At 42.9% G+C, this 18,312-nt stretch overlaps 1 protein-coding gene across 4 annotated transcripts in view; it reads left to right on the top strand.

Moving 5' to 3' along the window:
* The window catches only part of SLC26A7 (solute carrier family 26 member 7), an 80,320-nt gene extending 66,806 nt beyond the window's left edge, over positions 1-13,514 (top strand). For all 4 annotated transcript variants that reach the window (XM_083451096.1, XM_083451094.1, XM_083451095.1 and 1 more), the window contains 4 exons: positions 1,428-1,531; positions 4,543-4,597; positions 4,695-4,798; positions 8,631-13,514. In XM_083451096.1, coding sequence (XP_083307222.1) covers positions 1,428-1,531; positions 4,543-4,597; positions 4,695-4,798; positions 8,631-8,666 — 299 coding nt within the window. In that variant the 3' untranslated portion in view covers positions 8,667-13,514. The remainder of the gene's footprint in view (positions 1-1,427; positions 1,532-4,542; positions 4,598-4,694; positions 4,799-8,630) is intronic.
* Positions 13,515-18,312: the final 4,798 nt, after the last annotated feature.

Here is an 18,312-nt window from a genome sequence, read left to right as displayed (position 1 = left end):
AAAGCTCTCTGGGAATCTGATAAAGAACGGAAACCATAAAATATACTGTTAAACCACCATAGGGAGGGCACGGGGCTTCATTTCTGGTCTTCTCAGCTTCTCTCCAGTCATTCTCAGCTTCAAAGGCCTGTAAACGATGCCTTATGAGGAACGGCTAAGGGAGCTGGGCATGTTTAGCCTGGAGAAGAGGAGGTTAAGGGGTGATATGATAGCCATGTTCAAATATATAAAAGGATGTCACATAGAGGAGGGAGAAAGGTTGTTTTCTGCTGCTCCAGAGAAGCGGACACGGAGCAATGGATCCAAACTACAAGAAAGAAGAAGAAGAAGAAGAAGAAGAAGAAGAAGAAGAAGAAGAGTTTGGATTTGATATCCCGCCTTTCACTCCCTTTAAGGAGTCTCAAAGCGGCTAACATTCTCCTTTCCCTTCCTCCCCCACAACAAACACTCTGTGAGGTGAGTGGGGCTGAGAGACTTCAAGGAAGTGTGACTGGCCCAAGGTCACCCAGCAGCTGCATGTGGAGGAGCGGAGACGCGAACCCGGTTCCCCAGATTACAAGACTACCGCTCTCAACCACTACACCACAATGGCTCTCAAGATTCCACCTAAACATTAGGAAGAACTTCCTGACAGTAAGAGCCGTTCGACAGTGGAATTTTCTGCCAAGGAGTGTGGTGGAGTCTCCTTCTTTGGAGGTCTTTAAGCAGAGGCTTGACAACCATATGTCAGGAGTGCTCTGATGGTGTTTCCTGCTTGGCAGGGGGTTGGACTCGATGGCCCTTGTGGTCTCTTCCAACTCTATGATTCTATGTCTAGGAACACAGGAAGCTGTCTCATCCCACATCAGACCAATAGTGCATCTAGCTCATTCATGTCAACATGGACTGGCAGTAGTTCTCCAGAACTTCAGGCAGGAGCCTCTTCGTCTTACCTGGAGATGCTAGGGATTGAATCTGGGGCCTTCAGCACACAGAGAATGTGAGGGAGTTGGGTCTGGTTAGCCTGGAGAAGAGAAGACTGAAAAGTGGTATGTTAACCATCTTCAACTGTCTAAAGGGTTGTTATGTGGAAGATGGAGCAAGCTTGCTTTCTGGTAAGACCCGAACCATTGGGTTCCAATGACAAGGAGATTCTGACTAACATTAGGAAGAACTTTCTAATAGTAAGAGCTCTTCAACAGTGGAATAGACTATCTTGGAAGTTGGTGGAGATTTTTAAGCAGAGCTTGGATAGCAATCTGCCAGGGATTCTTTAGTTGTGATTCCTGCATTGCAAAGAGGTTGGACGAGATGACCTCTGGGCTTCCCAGCTCTACAATTCTACAATTCCACATAGAAACCCCCACTTATTTCAGATTGATACCGCATCTGTCTGTAGCCCACAAATAAAATAAATGAATAACAGACCTTTTTAACTAACCATATAGGTGAATCATCGTTACAGCAATGGCCCAGCGAAAGGCATTCCCTAATCCTTGACTGCAGTGGCCTGACTTTCTTTGACTACACTGGCATCTCTGTGCTTACTCAGGTATTTATGATTCACCACGTTCATTTTATTGTATCCACACTATTCTGTAGTGTCACTGTATTCTGCCTTGGTCAGACCCCCACCTAGAGTACTGTGCCCAATTCTAGGTAGAACTATTAATAAGGATGTTGAGAAGCTGGGCTGTGTGCAGAGGAGGGAGACCAAGAAGCTTTATGAGGAAGGATTGAGGAAGTTGGGTGTGTTTAGCCTGGAGAGGATAAGACAAAAGGTGATATGATAGCCATCTTAAAGGGCTGTCACATGGAAGATGGAGCAAGGACGTTTTCTGCTGCTCCAGAGGGTAGGACCCAAACCAATGAATTCAAATTATAAGAAAGGGATTCTGACAAAACATTAGGAAAGAGCTGTGTGACTCAGGAACAGACTACCTTGGAAGGTGGTGAACTCTCCATCAGAATTTTTTGAACGGAGATTGGATGGCCATCTGTCAGGGGTCTTTAGCTGTGATTCTGCATTCTAGGAGGTTGGACTGGATGATCCTTTGGAATCCCTCCAACTATACAGTTATATGATTCTATACACCTACTTACGTGTGTGTGCTCTGTGGGTGAATCTCCCACTCATTCTACTCCCAGTTATGCTTTCCAACAAGTATACCGCTGGCATAATCTAGGATAGCAGAAGGCCTCCTAAACATTTATTCCTCTTTCAAGAACATCACAACTGTCCAATGCAGAATGCATTGATGGTTGCAGAATGGGCACGAATCTTTGTGCTATTCCTTTTTTAAAAAAACTTTTTTTAGGCCAAATTCATACATCCACACTTGTCGCTTGATGGCTGCAGTATCAAGTGATGACTTGCATGTGGGTTATAAGCCCTCAGAGGTCAATCACCATCTAATTCCACTCCTTTGTTGCTTCAAACACAATACTTCCCAATGGAGTAATCTCCAAACTGTAAGTCATCTTGTGAAATTAACTGACCTACACATACATGGGAATCAGATCCCAGCTTGGAAACTATTTGCCTCCCGTATCTTTTCCTATAGGGTCCTATGTTCACTTTCTAGTTCTCCCTTTTTTTCTAGGAAGTTTCCTCTCAGACAAGTCCCCCCCCCTTTTGACCAAATGCAGATTGCTTTTTTTTTTCACCTTTTCCCGGAAACTGACCCTCCTTCCCCATAGAGATGACCGTCTTATCCAAAGCCTTTGGCTGTCCTTCTCTGTTAACAATCAGATACTTTACGGAGTGGCAAAACAAGTGTTCAGAAGTCATGAGTCAAACATGCAAGTATTATCACAAGAGAGAAAAGGGTCAGAGAACCAGAGCAGTCACAGCATATGTGACTGGACATTGCTTTTGTGGACATTGCACTCATCAAACTTAATAGAAATCATTGGCCAGGTAGGACTGGCAGGATTTGCCCTTAAGCCAGGGTGGGGAACCTTTTTGGCCCATTGGGACAGATCTTTATCTCTCCCTACCCCAGCGGGCCAACTTGGACAAATAGGTGGCATCACCCACTTGCCAATCTCCTTTGAAGTATTATCCTACTGGAACTATTCCATTTTTCTTTCACAACAGCCAGTGAGTGGGTGGAGGCGAGCTGGATTGGGAGGGGAAAGGGACTTTAGACGTTTGCTCCTGTGTTCCCAATCCAAATATCCCCCTGTGCCTGCTATGTGCATGGAAAAAAGCTCCCTGTGCAAATAGACATAGGGTTAGATCTATCCAGATTAGATCCAGATCTATCAACCGGGGCAAAAGATTTAAGCATCCCCTGACACCCCCAGTCCTGCTTAGGTTTTTTGTGTGTGTGTTGGCTATTTGTGAAAGAAAAATATTGCACTCAAACCACATGAATAACATCACATGCCTTTAGTCCTAGATCAAATAGATCATTTCACATTGCTTTTTGAGATTAGTTAGAAGAAAGCAGATGCCATATGCTTCTTTTGTATTAGATGTGGGAGGGCTTCACGGAGGGGCAAAGACCAAAAGCTGCTTCCCTGAGATCCAGTGGCACTAAAGGGTTTTAGAAACCTTCATCTCTAGCTGCTACACGCCAGTTGGAAAACAGGCTTTTGCTTTAGGAATGAATGCAAACTTGGGCCACTGTACATTCAACGCTTAAAAACCGTACTGATGTTGTGACCGACATAGGTTTAATATTTGCATTACGTTTTAAGGAAAGAAACGATGAAGCTGCAGTGTTACTGTCAGGACCCTTTATCCACGTGACATAGCAAAGTGCATGCGAGCTTGCCATGTGCTGCATGTGTCGTGGACTAAGGGAAGAGGGCAGGAGATGCACCAAATATACGCTCTGGTCTGTGCTTTCTTTGCATTTGCGTCATTGGTCAAAGTAAGCTCAGACCAGTTGCAGGGACAGCAGCAGGGATGGGCTGTTGCCTTCTTGCGGCCTTCCTGGAGGCAACTGGCCAGTCTTTGAGGGGAGCATAATACTGGACTAGATGGAACTTATGCAGAATCCTCCTGGATCACAGCAGTGTTTGTCCTTACAATGTGGCATTGAGGCTTACCATTCCATACCACAAAACCTTAATGGATTTTAGCTTTTAGGGGGATGTTTATATTATGGAACAGTTCCCTCTGCTGGACACTTGCAATTCAGCATGTATATTTTTTTGCTAAATATTACTTAGGCTGGGCACACGTAATTCATTTAAAGCAACCCCCACCCCCCAAGAATCCTGGGAACTGCAGCTTGTTATGGGTACTGAGAACCATAGCTCTGTGAGGGATAAAACACAATTCCTAACTTATTTGGAGGGGAATGTGCTTTAAACATGTTTTAAAAATATGGGAGGTATGCACCCTACCTGTTTCTTACTGAATGACATCTTTCCTGAGCCGAAAGTGGGCCTTGCTAATTTGTGTTAAATTCATTTATATGAAATGATGAAAGCAACAACAACCAGGTGTCAAAATCTAAAACAGAGAAGAAGGAGGGGGAGCATCGTTTCATCTGAATGTGATATTTCAGCATCTTTAGTAAGGTGGTTTAAATATTTGGATTCTTTTAGATCTACACGGAATCTAAAAAAAGAAACATCGATGTTTTACTGGCAAATTGCAAAGGCAAGTATCAGTTTTTGGTGAGCATAAATTTTAAAAATTAACTTTCCCAGGTGTCGTTCCTCTCTTTTAAAGTGCGCACATTCCTGTCTTGCTACAGCTTCCTTGATAAAGGCATTGAAGCTCAGCGGAAAGCTGGAATCCGAGAATGCCGTCTTCTTTGAATCGGTGTCATCAGCTGTTGGTGCCATTCAGTTGAACAAGGTGAGTCTCACTGCACGAGAACAGAAGACGATAAGAGAGCTATCATGATTTTCTACCTCACTCAAGTTCCCTCTGCAAAGTGGCCAATCAAATGTCTGTGGGAAATTCACAAACAGGGTGAGATGGTTATCTCTGTACCTTGTTCTTCATCTTCAGCACCCAGCAGTCAGGAGGGGTACTTTTTTCTGCATTTCTGGCATTTGCTGTTCACTACCCCAGTGGAAAATATTCCTCTATGCATCTTTTTTTTTTTAAAAAAGCCAGTCACAGTAACCAGCAGCAATGACGTTCATAGGTGAATTATGGGCTATGTCATAAAGTATTTCCTTTTGTTTTTTTTACCTGCTAATTTCACTGGCTGACCTGAGATCTTATGCCTTGAAAGAGGTGAGTCATGCTTTTCCTATTTACTCTGTCCATGGCACTCTTAGTCTGATATAGGGTTATAAAGTGGTGCCCTCTATATGGTTCTGGACTACAATTCCCATGATCTCTGACAATACTGATTGTGGCTGATGGGAGATATAGTTCACAAGCACCTGGAGGGTGCCACGTTGACTACTCCTACCCTATAGCATGCCCCCTCAGCCCTAAAGACATATGAGAAGCAACTTAGCTTAGTGGTAGTGCATCTGCTTTGAATGCAGAAAGTCCCACTTTCAATTCCAGATGGGACTTGAAATGTCCCCTGCCCGAAATCCTGAAAAGCTGCTGTCACTCAGGGTGGACAATACTGAGCTACATGGGCCAGTGGTTTGATTTAGTATAAGGCAGCTTCCTGTGTTCCTTTCTTCTTTTCTAAGCTAAACAGCCCCTTGACCTCCCTGTTTAACCTATAGTAGCCATTTCATTTTAAAAATCAGTGCATGCACATGTGTGTGTGCAACAACATGAACAGCAGGTAGTTGGAAGCAACAATATACAGCGGCAGTGAGGGTCATCAACTGTGGTGTGATTGTCCATTCCTGCTTGCATTCATTCATGGCTGCCTACACCTGCCTAAGTCCAGCCTCACCCTTGCAGCCTCTGTTGAGGCGATATTATACGACACAGCTCAGGGGTATTTGGATTGGAACCAACGTTATTATATAAACTCTGTTTCCACATTTGTGGTTTCAAAGGGCACAGACTTGCTTATAGCGTAAACTCATGCAAGATTCTCCACTGTAACTGTTATTAAACCATGTTCAGGCAGCGCATGGAGTTTTGGCTTTCCATTGTTTTATGCATGACTACAGCATTGGCCGGGGTCCAAGACAGAGTCCCCTCCAAGACAGATCAAAGTTAAAACTAGTCAATAAGCTGTTGTTTTCTGTTTCTTTGCCCTCCCCTCCCCTATTACTGTGAATAGGCACATTCTGCTAATTCAATTAGAAAAGTCTTCTTCCTCATTTTCTTCCAACATCGCTTTAGGCTGATTGACTAAAAACTAAGGAAAACTGGCGGTGTTTGTCGAGCAAAATGCCGAACAGGGGAAATGCAGTATTTTAGCTATTTGAAACTTACGCTCTCTTTGAGAGCCAGTGTGGTGTGGTGGTTAAGAGCGGTAGTCTTGTAATCTGGGGAACTGGGTTCGCTTCCCCGCTCCTCCACATGCAGCTGCTGGGTGACCTTGGGCCAGTCACACTTCTTTGAAGTCTCTCACCCCCACTCACCTCACAGAGTGTTTGTTGTGGGGGAGGAAGGGAAAGGAGAATGTTAGCCGCTTTGAGACTCCTTCAAGGGAGTGAAAGGTGGGATATCAAATCCAAACTCTTCTTCTTCTTCTTTGATTTAGTTTTTACATATTTATGGGACAAGCAAGATGTGTTGGGGGGAATTTTTCCCTCACAGCTGTTGTAGTTAAAGTGTGCAAGTAGGTTCCACACACACAGAGTTCTTCCTTCACCTTGGCTTCAGTAAACAAACAACTCGCAGCTTTGCCCAAAGTGTGGTGGCCAGGTTTGAAGGTGCCTCAGGCAAGATGCTCTCCTCAGTACCACCCTGATGGGCTCCCCCCATTCACAAACTTGCCAGGTTGCACCAAAGAGCAGGAAATATTGGATTGTATCACACAGCCCTGGGCTGAGAACAAATGCTGGGGGAAATGGTTGTAGCTATCACCACTATCTTAATATCTCTAGATGGCCTTTGGACTTTTTTTCAGAGTGCTGTAAAAAAAAAAAAGCATTTTAAACAAAAACAAATTAAGTATAAGGAAGCCAATGTCAGCAGTGGTGGACTCTTCAAGCCCATTGGCTCCTCCATGCAAGTGCTGACACTGGGCTTGGTTTCAGACCACCTGTTTGCAGTGGCTTCCTCTCACTTGGTGGCCCTAGAGATCATGACTCATTGGGTGAAAAATGAATTTTCTGAAGCTTCCCTTAGTATCAAAGGAAAAATCAAACAGTGGTTCAGCAGGTTCTTTCTATCCTAGTGCTGGAACTAGCCAACACGCCCTCAAGTCCTTGGGTTCAGCACTCCAGCCAGATTAGCCCCTGCAATCCAAACTGCTGCATTATTGTCAGGGATTCCAGATCTCAAGCTAAGGTTTGAGACCTAGCCTAGTGAGCAGACACAGTGCCAGTACACAGAATCCTTGGGCAAATATAAACTCTGGCAAATGACAGCGTTGATGCTCGGGTGGCCAGCATAGTCCCCACCAGAAGTTGTTGGACTACAATTCCCATAATTCCTCACAACTGGCTGTGCTGGCAGGGGGCTGGTGGGAGGTGCAAGTCCGACACCATCTGGACTGTGCCAGCCTACGTTTAATATGTGCTAGTGTGTTTAACGTGGATTCCGTGAGACAAATGAGTCCTCCACAAAGCTAAGAAGTTATTACCTCTCAACATACCACTCCCATGAAACGCCAGGTTTGCATTACTAGCAGTGGTGGTCTTGTGAATTTTGGTGCCTGTGTTATACTATGATAACCTTCTTAGAACAGCAGGATATGTGCTTCTCACATGTGCCAAAGTGGATGTTTTATCTATATAGCTGACTCTTACATGTGTTAAATGCCACATATGTATTAACTTAAAATAATTTTCTCTGATGTGGGTTGATGTTGATTTTAGAGGGTTAATTGTCCACAGATTGTTCCAATATGCTGCTTCAATTGCTATGGCTAGGTCCATTTCCCAATTTTGTTTGATAACCAAGTTAATAGTTCAATGGCTAGATCAGTGAGTATTTTATATAAAATTGATAGCATTTTTTTTGGATGTTCAGAATCATTCGTTCAAATGGTGTCATTATTCTAATTCGCTTGAGATTTAACTGTTGAATTTGAGACACAGTGCATCACCTGATAGCCAATTCACCCAGCATCCCTCCATTCTTTCCATGATCTGCCCTGCTGTGAGATCCTTTCATACCAATCAGTTTTCTATCAGGTTTGTAAAAGGATGGGAAACGTGATGCAATGTGAAGGGAATCGATAGTGATAAGGGGGTGTTAATTTCTACATCTAGGATTTCCAGATCTTTAATTCCGCTTTTGCAAATGGGTTTGTTATCATATCTAAGATAGTTTGGTTATGAATCAAGAATGGGATGCCTGGTATTCTGTATTGCACAGGTTTCTCAAATTCCAGTTCTGTCCAGATCTTCTCTTTTACATTATATATCATACTAATGACATTTTGTATATGGACCACATCATGGTATCTTTGCAAATGTGGTAGACTCGCTTCTGGAAATGTTGATACAATACAGTTACTCACAGTCTAGGTCTCTCGCCCTGGGTCTATTTTCATTGTTAAATGCCTGGATTGTTAATGACTTACATGCTAATGCTTTCTAGAAAACTCTAGCTGTAGGGTGAAATCTCCTTCTTCTTTCAATTTTAGAATTTCTGCAAGCTTAATGAACACACTGAGGTCTGAAGCTGACCTGATATAGATATATTGAACCACTTACCTACAGAAAGAACTTTGCCGGTGTTTCGTCAGATCTTCAAACATGGGATTTTGATGGTGATAATTGTATGCCAAGTCTATTTAACAAATCCAACATCAACAGTGTTTACTGTCAAAACGTTCCTGGAGGTATCTCTTTGAGTTACCAGCAATGACAGTTTTTTAAGAAAATAAAAAATAAAATTGTTATTTGATTGCTACATATTTTTGTATGCATTTAGATAAATAATAATAATTAGAAAGCAATTTAGGACATTTCAGTAGTGTATATTGTTTTTAACTCTATCCTATTGTAACTTAGTTGTATCATTTTGTGCACAAGAGAATACAACCTTACTGAATTTTGTACTGCAGTCGCTGGTATCTAATCCCAAGGATCTACAGCTTGTTACATGGAAACACAAACTGTGATGTCCAGATTATTTCTTCTTAAATACGCAGGGCACCCATTAGAGCAATCCCACCATGCCCCTTTCATAGTCTATCAAAACCACCAAGGTCACTGGCTATTTTGAGTGTTACTTATGTTCTACACTGCCATATGTATCTTCTCATGAACTTTAAAAACATATTTCCAGTTATGAACATATCCCCTGCTTTGCCTTCCGTTGTGAAAAGGTTTAGCATTTGTTGTAAAATTCTCAGGTTTGACCGATGCTGACAGCTCCATTGAATTAAGTAGAATGGTGCTAATTTACAGTGGTCAGGGGGGTGGTCTTGTAACAGAGGCTTATTCTGTGTCACATTTTACAGGGAATGACATGTGCTCACATAGATCTGTATCTGCATACAGAGAGGGCCAGTTTGCGGCTCTAGATCTAAGTGCTCAGACAGATTCTGCAATCACAAAGATGGGGTGGTGGTGTTAGGATATAACACTAAACCATAGTGTAGTGCTACATGCATGGCCTGAGGCTCATCCTCTCCCTTCTGCACATTCTCCTTCAATGTAGCTATAGTATCCATGTGTATTTTAAGTTAACAGCAGTTTGTCACTTTGGGACAAGTGGTTTTCCATCCTGGCTTGTTTGGATAAAACAGTTCTGAGTTTAGACAAAGCAACAAACTCTTGTTAGCTTTAAACAGCCTGTCTCCTCCTCATGGCCATACTGAAGAAAGAGAAGGATGCAGGTTCGTGCATAGGATGCTAAATTATGTTTTCATATTACATCTAAACAATGATCGGGAGATTCTGCATAGATAAGTGGAAAACAAAAGTGCCATTGTTTCAAATAGTTCTTGACTAGCAGAACAGTTTATTGAAAGTGTTTCTAACCCAATGCACAAAAGTCAGACAAATGTCATAGATATTTAAGTGGGATTGCAATCTTTTTTGCTTGCTAACTACAGATAATTCAAGCCACAACCAAGTTTGGGCAAAAACTGGAGGACATTAAGAATTGTTTCCCCCCCCTCCCCCCAAATAATATTATAAATATCTAATCATACAGTTTTAATTGCTTCAGTTAATAAATAAGGAGATAAATTTCTCCATCTGACACATTGGATTCTAGTGATAGGAGGACAATGGAGATACAAATTACGTTGTATAGATAGGAGACACATTGAAAGTGCAGGGTGTGCAAAATCTGACACTTTTCTCTTGGTGAATATTGCAGACTTTCAACATGTTGGCATTGCGAGTCTGGGATCCTAATCCACAAAAGTGGGTGCGCAGTGTTTGCAAAGCTGGTTTAAATCATTGCATTGTGTTGCATGCCTCTCATTATATGTAGTTGTACAACTGTGTTCTCTAAGTAGTGCAGATTGGAATAATTCTTGCATGTCACATTTCATAATTTCCTTAATTGTGCATCATCTGCATTCAAAAGCCATATAAATTAAGGCAGATCTGAACCGTTATTACACATTGCATGCACAATTGGCTTTTCATAAAACAGATGTGCAATGGACACTTGTCTGAAACAGCGAGTACACAATTTTTGCTTCAGGGGTTGATATTCATGGCATCTCTATCAAAGTGGTGAATTCATCATTCATGCAAAATTTATTGTTATTCTCTCTCCCCACCCCCCCACCTCCCCAAAAGAAATGAGCAAGCTTTCTACACATTATGGACTTGGCTCTAAAAAAAATAAATAGAAGCAATCCATAACAATTATGAATGGCTGGCAATCCTTTATTAAAATCACACGGTTCACAAACTTTTGTAGAATAGGAGGACATGTTAGGTTGATAATTTTGCAATGTGCAGTGTTACCATTTTCTGCTGCTAGCACTTATTGTGGTTATGATTTGCTTATTTGCAAAGAATGCAGGAGATCCGCGCTGCGACCCAAGAGCTCCAAGCAATCACACTTAAATAATTGCCTCATGTTATGTTGGATTATGCTGGTTGTTTATGATGATGTGTGCAGAACATTGGGTTCACTTTCCAAATTGGCAGATCTTTGAAGCAATAAGTTTGAAGGGGTCATTTAAATTATACATTTGTGCATTTAAAAAAGAAATATGGAGGAAAACCGTTGGGTCTCAATCTGCTACAAGCTTTCGTTGACTGTGGGGAAGAGGGTTTTAACTGGAATAAAAGTGTGGCTAGGATAACTTGCAAAGGGGAGCAAGGCAGCAAGGGTGACTAACTTGTGGCTGTGCAGATGTATCTGAATTACAACTCCCACTATCCCTTGCAACTGGCTCTGCTGCAAGGGATGTGGGGGTGGGCGTGAGTGGACAAAGGTAGCCACTCCAGGACTAAGGCGAGAATCAAGCTATCTTCTCTGAGGCAATCTAGCAGCAGTCCTAAAAAATCTGACTTTAAGAGATGGGTGTGCGCACCCATGTTTGAGTGTGCTAAAAATTGGGTGTGCAGAATATCTTCATTGTATGCCATCAGGGTTTGGGAGAAAAAAGTCAGCTGTTCTGGAGCAAATTAATATGTGATAAATGTTTCATTAAAAAATTTGACACACACACACACACACACAAAACTTGCAAGAATCCACTTGGCCAAAAACGGTTTTTTTTAACACAGAGGTTGCCAACCCAAAAAGGACACCCAAAAGGACACCCTGGTGCCTTTTAAAAAAAGTCAGTCCCTAGTCCATATAGAAAGAAAGTTATAAGACAAAATGTGCAGGTAACTTCTAAGTGACTTCTGTGAAATGAAAGTGAGTGTCGTGAGGAATGCTCCCTGTTGCTATTAGACAGCATCAGTGTGTGTGTAAAATCAATATTGAATTAGCTCCATAGTTGGGACTAGTAGGACATAGCTGAATTCCCATGACAGTTGTCAGGGGTGGCTGTCTTGTCTGATTTTGTGTTATGCCATGCTGCTCTATAGCAGTCATTTTGTGGCTGGCACTCCCAGGATACACTCAAAATTCAAAATGTGTCCACTGGTCCAAAAAAGGTTGGTAATCCTTGTTTCAATGCACCTTTGAAGCCATAAGAACAATGCAGCTGGCATTGATTCTCTTTACCTTAAGCAGAATTTTCTAGAGAGTCCCCCCTTTTTCTTTTAAGCACAGTGTGCCAAAAGTTGGTGAACTCAGTAAAGTAATAGCTCAGGATTTTGGAGGTTTTTGGCACCTTAAAAAAGATACCTGTGTGCAGAGTCAGGCCAAGCTTTTTGTGGCTGGCTCTGCATAACACCCAAGGTGGTTGTATCCCGCTAAGCTTAACTTAGGGCAGACCTACTGGAATGAATGGACCTATATTGGTCATGTTCATTCATTTCAACAGGTGTCCTCTGAGTAGGACTAGCATGAGATACACCCTAGAGTACTCAAGGCCAGCAAAGTTATTTTTGGCATAGGAACATAAGGAGTTGCCTTACTCAGAGTCAGACCATTTGATCCCTCCTAGATCAGTATGATCAACATCAACCTTTCATGGCATCCCAAATCAGCTTCCTAAGGATAGATCTGGCTCTCCAGGCTTCTGTGTCAATAGACTGGGATTATTGGGAACACCTTGTGCATTTGGATGTGCCAAAATAAGGACCTGGTGATGCCCTGAGTCCCAAAACCTCTTAAAATGTGACAAAAACAAGCTGGGTGCCCCACAAGTTCATCAGCTCTGGGAGAAAACAACACACTGACATATATTAATGGGGACCTCATTCATTATTGCCCAGGATCCCATAAATTCTCTGAACAGTCCTGCAAATTAAGCCAGACAGACTGTACAAACCTGCACTGCTACAACCTCTGTTTTTATGAACTCTTGTACGTGTGTGCGCGCACACACAGAGAGAATGTCAATAAAGTATTTAAAAAGAAACTTAGTGAAAATGATAAATTAGACATAAATACATAATAAGGGAGACTTGTTAGGATCATTGCTATGCAAATTAAATGTCCCTAATGTTCATCCTGTGCTTTCCCTTTTAAAGGTTATTTCCCCCTAAATCCCTATATTAAGTGCCACAAAGTCTGGCTTTAGGTACCTTGTTATAATTTATTGAAGGCTGGGACAGAGCTGGATGGTATAAATCTACCGTGTAAGATACCTTCCTTGTTTAATGAAAACCTTAATGTGCCAAAAAGCATTTGTTAAGATTGTTTGACATTTACTGGCTAGCAAAATAATACTAACGAGTTGTTTAGAAAAGAATGCACTTCCTAGGAGGGGTACTTCCTTCTGTCTGCCAAAAGAATAATAATAATAAAATGTTTCTCATAAATAAGTGCATTTCCAGACTGGATGTGAAATGGTGCTTTCATCCTTCTGATGGATTTTAGCAAGGATCGGACAATCTGCTCGTTTCTGTATGTTTAACAATGCATTTCTCTTTTGTTTGTTTTCCCCTGTTTGTTATTAGCATATGTAACAATAAATTTATATGGAAATAAACTGGCATGTAGATAATTTCTGTGTTGGAGGAGGAATTGGTTGTTCTCTCTTTCACTGCTAAAAAAAATAATGTCCTGTGCTACACAGACCTCACTTTTTCAACCAGAATTTTTAACAATTTAGTGATGATGCAATATAAAAGCATCGGATTGCATCCAGAGGCTAGGATGTCAGAACTTGTATAAACATTTCTTCTACTACTTTGTCACCCACTCCACAAAAAAGGAATGTTGACTCTCAGCATGGTTTTAAGTATATAGTTCACTTGGGTTGATGTAGGCCCGGTTTGCATATAATACTAGACCATGGTTTACTAAACTATGACTTAGTAAACCATGGCTTGCCATTGTGTCCAGCAGCTTAGGTTTGGTTTGTTTACTGCCAACAAGGCTTGGTCTGAAGTCACAGCTAGTGTTGGATTTACGTATAAGCTAAATAAGCTATAGCATAGGGCCCCACTCTCTTGGCCCCCCCAAAAAAATTTAAAGAGGAAGAAACTGGATGTACATTTCCAAAATATAAGATAAAAAAGCAAATAAAATAAAACCTACATACAGCAACAGTGTTTTGTGTTGTGTAGGCTCCTATGATGTAAGTAATGGGCCCTGCCTGCTAGCCTGCTCCCTAAAATATCACTGGTTTCCTCATTTCTATATATAGGGTGCCTACATTCTGCATGGACTGGTTGCATGGCAACATGTGCAAATGGCTTTAGATACCTATTTGGTCCATAAATTACCATATAGCAGATATTCAACACAAAAAACAGTGACAATTTGCCGTTGACAAAGGACAGCTAGACATATAAAGGGCCCCATTACCTTCAGTAGCTTAGGGCCTCATCAAACCTAAATCCAGCCCTGCCTGGTTTGCATATAATACTAGACTATGATTTACTAAACTATGACTTAGTAAACCATGGCTTGCCATTGTGTCCAGCAGCTTAGGCTTGGTTTGTTTACGGCCAACAAAGCTTGATCTGAAGTCACAGCACGCACACCCTTCATTGTCCTGAGAAAACCCCTTAATCCCTATTCCATTCCATTCCATTCCATTCTCTGGTAGATTTACTAAAAGAAAAACATGCACCAATAAATGAATTTTATAAAGGGGCAAGATTAGACATGGACACACAAAGCATGTTTTTCATTAAAAAATAATAATAATCAAGACTCCTTCTACTCCACTCCCCCTTTCTTTCTGCACAGGGGGCAGCCTTGCCCTCTGCCTGCCCTGCAGAGCCGGCGCATCATGTGAGGTTGGCTTTCAGGGGTCTTCCCCTCCTCGCCTCTCCAGCAGCCACTAGGAGCTGCCCAGTGGAGAATGCCAGCAATGGCAGCCATGGAAAGGCAACAGGATGCTCTCTCATAGCCACAGCCGCTCAAGACAAAGAGCCAGCTCATCCTTCTCCCCGAACTCGGTGGCGGCAGAGGAAATAGGTACATTCTGGGATCAAATCAGAAGCCCAGATGGCATTCATAATTCCAGGACTGTCTCTGGAAAATAAGGACATTTGGCAGGGGGTATGCTGAACGCAGGATTATGTATAACTGCACCACTACTATTGTGTGCACCGATCAGGAATGCACAATAAAAAGGACACCCTAGTCATTACAATTGCGTGGACTGAAGCTTTAAACACTGCTTTAAGCTTCTTGGGTTAAAAATGACTTGCGATTCACTGCTGCGCAGCTCGCTCGCTCATCTTACCATTACAGGTGAAGGTGCAATCTGTAATACCCCCCAAAATCACCCCTATATATGAGGTGTTTGGCCTACCTTCAGAAAGAAAGAGACAGGTGAAGCCATCCATCGTGAACAGCCTGGCTTTTGTAGGTTTAAGAGACAGTCCCTTAGCATTACTTTAACATAGATTTTTATGTGCGAATTAGCAGCTAAATTCATTATGAAAACCCATTTACCAAAGGGCTGACACCAGACAAAGCCCGGGGCTGCTCTGGGACATAACATCTGTTCCATAAAATTTAACTCAGCCATTCCAACCATTTGTCTGTTCATTGCTGCTTTATAGTTTCTCAAAACAGCTACTTTTCTCCTCAGGACATACAAGTTCTGACACAGACTCACAAAAGGCCAAATGCCTCTCTCAGTTCTCCAAGGCAAAGCCAGCAAGAGCGAGACAGACAACAAACATGCCGATTCAACATTTAAAGAGAGGACCACAGGCACATTTTCTTATACATATATATTTTTAAAACCCTTACTATTTTGCCTTTTCGTCATTCCCTGCCACATGCTGAATTGTGCTGATTTCTTTGTAGGTCTTCTGTCTACACAATGAGCCTTGATGTGTGCCAGTTAGCAGTTTAGCTGATGTGTTAAATGGCCTCGGTTACTAATTGAGGATGCTTCTCATGGCATTTCGGAAACTCGAGCCTGAAAGCAGCATATGCTGCTATTGCCCGTGATCGATCAGCCACATCGCAAAGATCCATAGGCTGAAATTGCCGTTAGTTGGAAGCTTCACATTATACCGTCTGCCTCAATTAAATTTAAACAAAAACCAGAAGAAGTAGCATCCATTCCACATCTCTTGAAGCCCTTCCTTCACCATCGCTTCAAGGGGGTCTTCCAGTTGGCATTTGCAAGGCTAAGGATTCCTGATGGAAGTTTAATGATTATCACTTCTCTGCAAAATGCAGTATGGTGGAATACAACACTCCCATTGCTCCAAGTGGGTTGGCTTTTCCTGTCAGAAATCCAGGCCCGCTCTCCTCTCAGTTGTAAAGTGGGCTTGGGCAGGTCATGATGTGCATAATAAAATTGTAGATAAGTAAAGTAAAGGTAAAGGGACCCCTGACCATTAGGTCCAGTCGTGACCGACTCTGGGGTTGCGGCGCTCATCTCGCTTTACTGGCTGAGGGAGCCGGCGTACAGCTTCCGGGTCCTGTGGCCAGCATGACTAAGCCACTTCTGGCGAACTAGAGCAGCGCACGGAAACGGCATTTACCTTCCCGCTGGAGCGGTACCTATTTATCTACTTGCACTTTGTAGATAAACCCCTGCCCAAATCCACAAAACTATTTAAAATTACATAAAATAATTGTCACTAAACCACAAATTAAAATCTATACACTTTTCAAAATGAGCATAGGTGACTAAATTACGTATTTGGCTAGGCTAAGTGGAGGGAGGATAAATCACAGGCATATAAAATAATATAGCATGGGTATCAGCCTAATATCAATAGACAAGAGCACAGGTTATGCAGAGACTGTTCCTCTGCTTTACAGGGAGTAAGTCTCAGGATTAATTGCCTACATTTCCAGGGAGAGCTGGGAAAGAGCCCTGTCTAAAACCCTGGAGAGCTGCTGCCTCTCCTTGTAGAATCAGAATAGACAGCAGGGGTCAGCAAACTTTTTCAGCAGGGGGCCGGTCCACTGTCCCTCAGACCTTGTGGAGGGCCGGACTATATTTTTTTTTGGGGGGGGGGAATGAACAAATTCCTATGCCCCACAAATAACCCAGAGATGCATTTTAAATAAAAGGACACATTCTACTCATGTAAAAACACACTGATTCCCAGACTGTCCATGGGCCGGATTTAGAAGGATCTGGCCCCCAGGCCTTAGTTTGCCTACCCATGGAATAGAGTAATAGAATCCTAGTACTGGAAGGGACACTGAGGATCATCTAGTTCAATCCCCTACAAGGTAAGAATATGCATCTGTCCCATATGGGGATCAAACCAGCAACCTTGGCATTATCAGCACCATACTCTAACCAACTGAGTCAATACTGAAAATACTGAGCTACACAGAGGAATGACCTACGACCCTACGATTAAGAGTCTTATGCTCTACTGACTGAGGTATCTCAGCTGTCCTGACTCAGTATATTATATCATTATTTTTATTATTGATGGTGATGATTAGATCTCAGGATGCTTCACAGCATAAAAAGACAAGATAAAAACACAAAATACATAACAAAAACAAGAAGAAAACCAAAACAAACCAATGGCCCCTGTATTTAGAGGCAGCCCTTCATGTTGCAGTAATCTAACCTAGTGGTTACCCTAGCATAGACAACAGTAGTGAGTCTTTGTCCAGATAGGGGCGCAGCTGGGCCACCAGCCAAAGCTGATGGAAGGCACTCCATGCCACTGAGGCAACCTGAGTGGGCGACCAGATGCCTGTGAGAAGCCTGCAAGCGGTCTTCACTCAACAGCACTCTTCCTGTGGTTTCCAGCAGCTGGTATTCAGAAGCATATCTATGGCCTTTCACCATAGAGGTAGAACACACCCACCAGAGTTGGTAGCCCCTGAGAACCTTCTCCTCCCTTCCAACAAACTGTTCTCACATCAGTGCATCGGCTCAGGAAGCTTCTGCCAAGAATTCTGGGAACTATGGTGGGCCCCACACTCAGTCTAGGTTGGGTGCTGTGATGGCCTGGGATTCTGATTCAGAGGCTGAACCTGAGGAATCCCAGCCTGCACAGGAGTCCCCGCCTCCAGGGCCGGCTGAGCCGGGGCAGGGGCTTGAACCTGAAGGGCCCTCACCTGTGCCGGATCCTCAGGAGCAGACACCAGCTGAATCCCCTCTGGCTCCGGAGGTGATCGAGGACCCATTGCCTGCAGGTGCTCCTCTCCCAGACCTGTCAGGGGAAGGTGAGGTTGCTCTGGGTCCAGTAACCCTCCAGCCTCTCCTGAGCTGCAGAGGCTCAGGGCAGAGAGGCAGAGGGAACTAAGTTCTCGCAGGAGGAGTGCTCGCCTCCAGGCCAGGAGAGGCGAGTCACCTGTGGACCGGGGCCACCCTATGCCTTAGAGGAGATAAA

Source organism: Podarcis tiliguerta (assembly GCF_965153285.1).
Source record: "Podarcis tiliguerta genome assembly, chromosome: 7".
Classification (NCBI taxonomy): Eukaryota; Metazoa; Chordata; class Lepidosauria; order Squamata; family Lacertidae; genus Podarcis; species Podarcis tiliguerta.
This window is presented reverse-complemented; position numbering and strand designations above follow the sequence as displayed.